Here is a 9,795-nt window from a genome sequence, read left to right as displayed (position 1 = left end):
TGTCTAGTCCCGGTTCACCAGTTCACGTGCCCAGATTACCCAGCCGTACACCATATTTGTTCCAGATGATTCCGCTCCTCTGACCTACTTATCACATCTTACACTGATCATTATTCTTTGGTCAGAGCAGGAGTGTCTTTTGTAATATCCAGTTATTTTCGAGATAGAATACAACAGTGTATTAGCAAAACGACCAGTCTAATTCGACCCAGTGACTAACGAGGTCGGAAACCAAAGAAGACATCTAAAACGCTTTCTGGTGCTCCTTGGTCTTGTACTTGTGTATTCTCTGGATGAAGAAGTCCAGAAGAACATATTGTATTTTTTACGGTGGGGAGGGACAGAGCAGCTGGTGATGTCACAGCCGGCCAGCAGCTGAGCCGGGGGCTGTTTACCCATTCCAGCCCAATTTACCGTGACAAAGACAATAATTAAAACCTTTCTCACTTCCCTCACATCTGAACCTGTTCCTCTGCTATCAATTTGTAGACAACAATCAGATCCAATATCTCCATCCGTGCAAGGGCTAAATAAAATGGAGGTCCAGCAGGCCCTAAAGGCCCAGTTGTTGCCGCCGGTGAGTCCTATACACTGGTCGGGACTAGCACCATGCACTCTTTTAAAACACAGTTTGCTGGCAGTACACTGAGAATTTAGGCTAATGCAGGTGTTTGAAAGGTGACGCCAGAAACGTCAAAAACCGTTGAGGATTTGGCCAACTTGGTTGGACCTGTCTGCTACATGAATGGGTTCAGTCCAGTAGTCTAAGGGGCGTGTGTGTGTGTGTGTGTGTGTGTGTGTGTGTGTGTGTGTGTGTGTGTGTGTGTGTGTGTGTGTGTGTGTGTGTGTGTGCGCCGGGCAGTCAACATGTTTTTTCCTCATAGCGACCACCAATATACCGGTCATGGAGCCACTGGGGATCAGATGATTCAGCTTGGATGTCGAGGGGAAATTATATATGTGAAGCATGAACAGGCTTAGAAGTTAACATGAACACCATGAGTAAATGATTGCTACACTATTATTTAACTGTTAATAAGTGCTCATTACTGCATTTACTAATGTCATTTTTTTTTAAATAATGTATCTTTATTTCAAAGTCAGTGATATTATATTTCGTCCCAGGTTTGAGACCATCGCTGTTTTCCTTGAAAAATAAATTCATTTCCTTCAAGGAGATAAGCTTGAGTTTGCATTCCAAGCTTAAGACTTTAATACTTTTAAAAAGGGGCGCGACAGCAAACCACCAGGGTGCATGAAAAGCGAACAAAGTAAGGGTTCGAAAGAAATCTTAGCGTATGAAATCAAAAGAGCAGCCTCGACTAAAGTATAAACTACGATAACGGCGGCTTCTCTTCGCCTACATCACGACGCTATATTAGAATAAGAGTTTTGGTTGAGTGTAGTTTCTAAACAGACATTTATTTTGCCTATTGAAGTCAGAGTTGTGGTCATTGTACAATGTTTACGACGCAACTGTAATTGACAGAATTACTAACAGCTTGCAGCAGCCTGCTTTGAGAAGCACGTTCCTTGATGGAGAGAACGCATTTCGAAACTGCGCTCGACGCGCGCCTTCGGTGGAGCTCTAGCGCCCTCTGGTGGCCGCTGGAGGAACGTGTTGTTACTGCTGCTGAATATTCGAATCTACACAGGCCTTTATCACAGAGGTGTCATTCACGGCCAAAATAGGTGTAGCTAATTTCGTTAATTATGGGTCTGCAGGCATGACAGTGCCCTTGATTAAGGTAATGACACACACATGTGTTTAATGACACACACCATTGGTGTCTGTCATTAACATAATCAGGAGTACTGATTAAGGACACTCAAAGGTTTATTCACCAAGATTGTAGCTCTTTGAGTGACAGAACATCAATGTATTTGGTCAAGAAGGGTTGAGCTGATGGGTAATCGTGTCGTTTTGGAGGAGACATTAGCTACAATATGCCATTGCTGTTATTTTGCATAACATGAGGTTAATGTCCAGAAATAAAATGTAATTTGAATGAAAAAAGCCGTTTAGTATTTATATTTAACATGTAACACCTATCTCTTAGTTTTCCTAGTATTCAATCAGAAGTCGTCATCGTAAAATGACGATGTTTTAGTGCATTGTAGAAGTGAACATTCATTATATCATCTTAAATAAAAACGTCATCCTAGATAGTACAAGTAGGGTAAAGTACATTAGATAGGAAAAATTAGGCATCATGTCAGGTAATATATCAGATACAAACAACACATTTCTTCATTAGGGATGATTTAGCATTATTCTGGTGGTCTTTTCTAACAATGTGTGCCATTCAGATCCATGCAGAGCCTTGCCAGGAGTCGGTCTGGGATCAAACACAACGCCAGACGTTGCTGGTGCTTTCCAGGTATATTTTAATTGGCACGATAAACACAATGCAAAACTTTCAGTGCTCCAGAACTCAAGCGTCTTCTACCAAAGGGAATACAGACAACAAGTGCAAATCCCACCAGTCGGTATACCTTACAAAAAAGAAAATAAACAGTCTTTACACAGCAAAAAGCAGGGAGACAGAAAGAAAAAAAGAAATAACGGTAAGATCTTCAATAGTTAAAATAGATTTCCTTTTTCTTCTTTAGTTTAAACTTTATTCATATATGCATATATATTCTCTCTGACTCCAACGTGTCAAATTCCTTCTGTACAGGCAGTCCGCTCCGGCGTCTAGGAGGTACACACTGTCCGCCTCTTTCTCAGTGTGTGTGTGTGTGTGTGTGTGTGTGTGTGTGTGTGTGTGTGTGTGTGTGTGTGTGTGTGTGTGTGTGTGTGTGTGTGTACTTGGGCGCTATAAATCTTCTGTCTTGACCCACAATTCTGAAAAACTTTTTAAAATGACGTTAATCACTTAATAACTAATAAACGCACGGCGACTCTGCCTTATTAAATCCAGTTGTGAGGTTACTGGGACCCAAATAAACGTGTGTATTTTAGAGCTTTTATAGCCACAAGCAGAGCTTCAATGTAATCCTTGAATGACAATAAACAACTCAATAAGTTTAATTCATACTGTTTAAAACCTAGCACGTGTGTTAACCTTTCAGCAGTGGCTCTTCAGTCAATGATCGTAATGGGTTCCTGATGTTGCCGCGTGGAATGCAGTTAAGGGACTTCAGCCTCACTGTTATTAAAGAAGAACTGACGACCCGCCAAGCGATTCAACGTACGCATCCAGCTTCAAAGCACTCTTGCAATAAAAATAAAACCAAGACATACAATTATTCGACTTGACACAAAAAAGGTTAAAAGAAAAATGATAATGTATGTGCCTTTATAAAGCGAAATGGTGGACATTATTCTTTGAAATCCACAAAAACAAACTCTGTTTATTTTATGCCCCTAAGTATTATTATATATATTTATATTATGAACATTATACCTCCATTCCATTGATATCAGAGATAGTAGCATTCTCCAATATAAAACAGTGATAGAATGATACTCCATACACATTGCTAATGTCTCATGTTTCCCACCACAGACGCAGAGAAATGATCAGGGAGTTAATCACAGTACATAATTATATACAATATACAATAAACAGTAGCAGACCAGGCTGTGGACGTGATCAATACTGTTGATGATTTTTAATTCGGGGCTTAGTTGTTTTTGGATTGTTTGTCTCATGTGGGGGCGATCGTAACGCCTGCGTCCACACAGGGATACCTGTAAACTAAAACCATGGTTCAACACTCCACATATCACATACAAACACATAACACTGTTCATCTACAGTATAACAGAAGAGAGTGGACCACATGTCAGGCGCCACATCACCCTCATATCGGCTTGGTCTCTAAACTGTGTGTGGCAGTGTGATCAGTGACTGGATTAAAAAAATAAAATCACTGCAGTCAACCGTTAATAAAAAAAAACAGACAAACAGACATGATTTCTCAAACAACGTTGTGGTTCGATCACTAACGGACAGACAGAGAACAAAACAAAACAAAAACTGTAAAAACACAAAAACAAACAGTAAAAAGACGACCACAGGCACAGAACCCCGAAACAAAGGCGGCGTCACAGGTTCATTAATCCATTAAAAAAGACAAGACAGGCATTGGGAGGGGGGGGGGGTTAGCAGAAAGACCAGAGGCTGTGGAGGGAGGGGGGGACCGCTGGTCTTTCAGCAGCGAGGAGGAGACAGGGCAAGCATGCAGTACAGCCCCCCCACCCCAGGGGGCAACACGCTCAGGCTCTGCTGCCTGAGGCTGGGTTCTTGGGATTTGGGGGAGAGGAGGTGATTAGTGGGTGTGGTCAGAGAGAGACGGACAAACACCCCCGCGGCGAGGCAGTGAGGAAGACTCAAAGGTGGAGGTGGTCAGTGATGTGGATCCATCGTCCTTTCAACCAATGGTGGCATTCATGTCCCTGTGTTGATAACCATGCCATACATAGTGTGGCATGGGGAATGAGGGGCATGGGGAGTACTCATGCAGTTGGGAAACACGTGGAATACGTGGTCAGATCCAGTCCGATAAGTTAGAACCACGCTCGGTTGAAAACGGCAAAAGAAAACATCAGGGGAGCTGACTTTGGAGGGACTTGAATGAGTGGTGATGAGGTGGGCGTGGCCTTGCTCATAGATAGGCTCCCGAACACACACACACACACACACACACACACACACACACACACACACACACACACACACACACACACACACACACACACACACACACACACACACACACACACACACACACACACACGTGGTAGGATGGGAGTGGCGGGCTTCTTCCAATGCTTCGATCATATGAGGTAAAATGGCATTCTGGGTGGTCGTCCTCGGCCTTTCTCTGACCACGCCCTCCCCCTGCCTGTTTCGGGTTGGGGTGGGGGTTGACTTGGGGGTGGGGCATTCGGAGCGAGAAAGCCAAGAGCTGCTGTCAAGACCACGCACGGCACGGAGTTAGTTGGGTCATGAAGCAAAGCACGGCTAAAAAGACGCAAATTATAATAATCATAATAGTAATAAGAATAATATTAATTGTAGAAAGGTAACATTATCGGTGATTGTTGTCGTCTAGGTGTGATGTGAAATGTGTTTGTTCTCACACGGCTTGAGTTTAACGCTACAGAATTCGGAAACTGTTTCGGTGTCAGTTTCAACTGTTTTGTTATTGGTTGAATCCTTAAAGATCAGCGTTCTGTTCTATTTTATATTTCTCGCTCGAGGAAAACGGTGGCTTTCTCCCAGGCTGCTTGCCCTGCCATTCCCCGACCAGCCTCACACTTTTAGGAATCTGGAAATCACAAAAATAAAAATACAAACAAACAAAAAGAAAGAAAATGACAAAAAGAAAAAGTTAGGTAGCTCTCAAGACGATATAGCAAAGAACCATATATGCAGTTATTAAAGTACAGCTGTGATTTCATTGACCAATTCTGTTATTCAACAAAAGCTTTGAAATATCACTCGGAAGAAATTGTGGTGGATTTTTTTCTAAAATACGTTGTTAAAAGATACCTTTAACTAGAAGCTTTCCTTGTTATTCCGGTGGTCTTTCCTGTTCTGGCATTAACACATGTTTTACAGCAGCCAGCTTAAAAGTTGTCAAACACAACATGCTAAAGCCATGATGCGATGCACGCTCGGGCATCACACAATGTGGCAACACATGCACCACATTTCAAAATCGACTCTACCAAACAAATAATCTCAAAAAGGCATGAAATGTCTACAGCACTGATGTAACTCGTGAAAGACGATATCCTGAATCACGAAGAATTGGTTATAGAATTAAAAAAATGTATATAAAATGTTTAAATGATTGTTGCATTCATTTTATTTGAAAGAACTTTCCATATTATGTTTTAAGTCACTAGAACTATATCAGTGCAACCATTTACCGACATTTAAAAAAGCAGGTAAGTATGGCAGCAGACATGTGCAAAAGTCCTATAGACCGATGGAAGAAATCATGTGGATTTTTCCCCAAACATGCTGAACCCCAAATCCCTTAATTCTCACCATAGATCCTAGCAGAGTTTATTTTCAGGCTTGTATTTCTTGACCACTCGTCTTGGGGAAAAGCACTGACACTAGCACCACACCATCTTTGACTACTATTGGTTGATTTCTTCTCGATTTTTTGGATTTAAGTATCAAAAGTTGGATAATGACTGAGATTAAAATCAAAACTAAACTGTCACTATCGAACAAGGATACTATTTGGCTACAGCATGCTAGAGACAAGATCGGTATTTTTTACATGTGCTTGTTTTTTCCATCGAAGAGCCTATAAAAATACTTTTTTTCGTACAGAATTTTACAACAGATTTAAATGTCATTTTTCCGATCCCACGATTTTACAATGAGCATGCTTCCAATACGATGGCCCGAGCAAAGAAATGTGCAAACAATCCATTACATCGTGATTTGAGAGGCGTGCTGCTTTCTTTTGACTTCAAATTGTCATCATTGTCGGTAGAATGTCCATTCACTTGATGGGATTCAGTGATTCGTTGAAGCAGCTTGAAGAGACTTAATATTTATAGGTAAAACTAGGAAGGTAGCAGCTAGCAGCTAGACATTTGCGAGCGATGGTGGTCATCAGCGATGGAACGTCAAACAAAAAAGAATACAGTGGTGTAATTTAAAATATACAGTGTTCTGTATGTGTTAAATCAACACACAAGGGTTATTCCATTGGGCATCTGAGGTGATGTTCTTTGTGACTTATAACTGGCACTGCTAAGCATATTTACCGATCATTTCACTGTTAAGAGTTGCTCTGCAAATTTGTATTTACGCAAATCTTACGGAAAACAAATCTTTTCATAGAGCGTTTGCACTTGTTCAACGTTGCAGCGTGTGCACAGTAGAACACGTGTGTAAACACCTGCCCGAGTGACAGCTGAGACAGCCTATCGGTAGGCACAATGGAAAGATCGGATGAGTCAATCTTCAAAATAAAAAACAAAAATAACAAAAACACAAACAGGAACAGGAAGTTGAGTGCTCGGCCACGAAAAGTGTTCCTTTAGAACGGCCACCACGACCATCTCTGCCGCCATCCCTCCCACTGCCTCCGAGCAATCAAACAAATGCATCTGCCCAGAGATAACACAGACGGGACTTAAATGTAGGTCATAGCACCTTTGGCGTTGCTTTCCAAAAAGACCTCGACGTAGGACGAGGGCACGTAGCCCTCCTCGTCCTCGTTGCGGCGCACGCGGGTCCACCCGTCCCCTTTGTCCTCCTCGATGACGAACAGCAGCTCCCCCTCTGCCACCGAGATGGTTCCTTCATTGTGACCTGCAGAGGACACACAGCAAAGGGGGTTGAGGGGAGCGAGGAAGTCTGGAGGACCACACGAAGACTTATCCTATATAACGCATTCACACCTTTAGGAAATGTGGTTGCAAAAGCACTCCACAGAATAAAATATACATAATGAAAAATAATAATTAATTGTTAAATAAATAATTAATATAAATAATAATAATATAATGTAAATTAATAATAATTTACATTATATTTTTGTGTATTTCTGTGCTAATGCTGTAATATGTAAATAAAATAACAATATATATCCACATATACTTTGTAAATATCTAATAATTCAAGTTACAGTTCCAAATACCTGATACCTAAAGGCGATTTAAACCAGTTTTTAAGAGCGGAGACACTTCGCAGAAACTTCAGATAGCATCATCCCTTCAAGCAGCTTTGACCAAAGAAGGAGTGTGCTTCAAACTAATCAGCCAAAGAATCAACATAACCTCTTATGTTATCATCGTGCTAGTAATGTGATACAATGACTAGTTTTCCACTTTCTATTCATTCTATTGGCCTCGACAAATAGCAACAGTCTCCAGCTGCCTTCTGAACAAGCTGAAGACCCACAAGTGACAGTTGACCAAAGGCAGAGCCCAGAGTGTTACAGCGAGCTACAGGGGATACGGTTACAGCAGCCAAGAATGCTTTGACCTTTGAGAGTTGATTTTCATGAGCTGCAAAGCGGTCCCCAGTATGCTGTAATGTCAAAGTGATGGCCATAACAACTAGTTTCTATGTTAGGTTCCAATGGAGAATTGAAGTTGTGTTTACATTTCACTGCAGATAGTTTTAAATCCATACATGATTATAAGATAGCTTTGAAAAGCAGGCAGCAGAAGATTTTTGTAGTTCTCTGAGGACAAACTTGTTGAACTCTCAGTGCAGTATCCGGTTTGACCACTGAACATCCCATTGGAGTCCCGGTTGCAGAAATAACACCAAATAAATCTGTTTTAAATTAAAACTGCCTTGAATTTCTGACCAATCATACTGCGGTAATTTCAATTTTAAACATTTAATTACAAAATCTCAGAGGTGCGCAAAAAATAAGTTTGGTGAGGTGTGCATTTCTGCTTTAACTCTGCATTCACCTCATTTTGTTCTTACGCCATAACCTAACTTATTTTCCGCAAGAAGTACGCTGCCTCTAAAGAGTCTTGCGGCAGGCATGTCGGTTTAAAAGCTGGGCGGTGAGTATCGGATTCTCGCGTCCGGACAGACATCCGAGATGGACCGACGGCAGCACTGAACCTCGTCGACACCCAGCGACACCCCCACAGAGAGGGGTTCTGTTCCAGCGGCCCCACCCCCAGACCACCGCTGGAGACGGACGACCCAGCAGGTTGAAGCATGGCTCCGCGTTGTGACGGTGGGTGTTGACCCGGTTCAGACCTCCCGGGCGCTCAGTACCTTCAAAGGGGTACAGGGCTTTGCAGGTGCCAATGGTGGGCAGGGCTTCCTCCTCGTCAAACTCGTCGTCAAACTCGGGCGTGCTGGAGGTGGGGAGGGGCCCGGGGTTGGCACTCGGGGCCTGGGCCTTGACCTGAGTCTCTGAGCTCTGCTCCTCCGTGTAGCTACCATCCGGGCTGTTCACGGGCCAACGCACACACACACACACACACACACACACACACACACACACACACACACACACACACACACACACACACACACACACACAGGCACACATACAAGTGAAGATGTAACACACACACACACACACACACACACACACACACACACACACACACACACACACACACACACACACACACACACACACACACACACACACACACACACACACACACACACACAGGTATAGCCACACAATAAGTTACAAGGTCTTTGGGCAGGTGTATGCTTCCAAGTTGATTAGCGTACTTGTGTGTATGATAGTGTACCATACCTCTCTCTGTCCTGGGCACAGTTGCTCCCCATGGGGGTGTTGTTCTGGCCGGTGGTCTGGTACAGCCCGCTCTGTCTCTTCTGGGGGTCACTCTTTGACGGCATCCTTCCCTCCACCTCGGCCAGCCAGCCCTTAAGACAGAGCCACACAAAAGTATTTAAGCAATAGTGTCGTCAGGTTTAGTCTAATCTGTGTCCCTGGTCTCACTTCAAATCCATTTGAAAACGTTGGCGAATCATGAAAAATGTAACGAGAAGACGTAGACAAACTGTTTCCAGAGCCACCTGCGGAGGTATGGAACTGGGCCTCTGGCTGACAACAATGTCAACGCGCTGTGGCTATCGTGTAACTCACGAGTTTTCTGAACCTAGGTCAAATCTAGACATAAGGATCTAGATATTATCTTGTGTAAACGTCCTGGCACTTAATGTGTGCACTTATTATGCCGCTTTTCCACTGCATGGTACCAGCTCGACACGACTCGACTCGACTCAGCTCGCATTTTTTGCGTTTCCACCGCGAAAACATGGTATCTGGTACCTGAAGTGGCTGCTTTTTCTAGTACCG

At 43.0% G+C, this 9,795-nt stretch overlaps 1 protein-coding gene across 18 annotated transcripts in view; it reads right to left on the bottom strand.

Moving 5' to 3' along the window:
- Positions 1-2,371: 2,371 nt before the first annotated feature.
- The window catches only part of LOC132456182 (formin-binding protein 1), a 51,037-nt gene continuing 43,613 nt past the window's right edge, over positions 2,372-9,795 (bottom strand). For 16 of the 18 annotated variants that reach the window (XM_060050466.1, XM_060050464.1, XM_060050455.1 and 13 more), the window contains 3 exons: positions 9,229-9,359; positions 8,730-8,905; positions 5,800-7,295 (listed from right to left, as the gene is read on the bottom strand). In XM_060050466.1, coding sequence (XP_059906449.1) covers positions 7,117-7,295; positions 8,730-8,905; positions 9,229-9,359 — 486 coding nt within the window. In that variant the 3' untranslated portion in view covers positions 5,800-7,116. Of the gene's footprint in view, positions 5,281-5,799; positions 7,296-8,729; positions 8,906-9,228; positions 9,360-9,795 lie in introns of those variants that run through there. The other 2 variants (XM_060050456.1, XM_060050457.1) reach the window with 2 other exon arrangements.

The sequence above is a fragment of the Gadus macrocephalus genome, chromosome 4 (genome assembly GCF_031168955.1).
Source record: "Gadus macrocephalus chromosome 4, ASM3116895v1".
NCBI lineage: Eukaryota > Metazoa > Chordata > Actinopteri > Gadiformes > Gadidae > Gadus > Gadus macrocephalus.
This window is presented reverse-complemented; position numbering and strand designations above follow the sequence as displayed.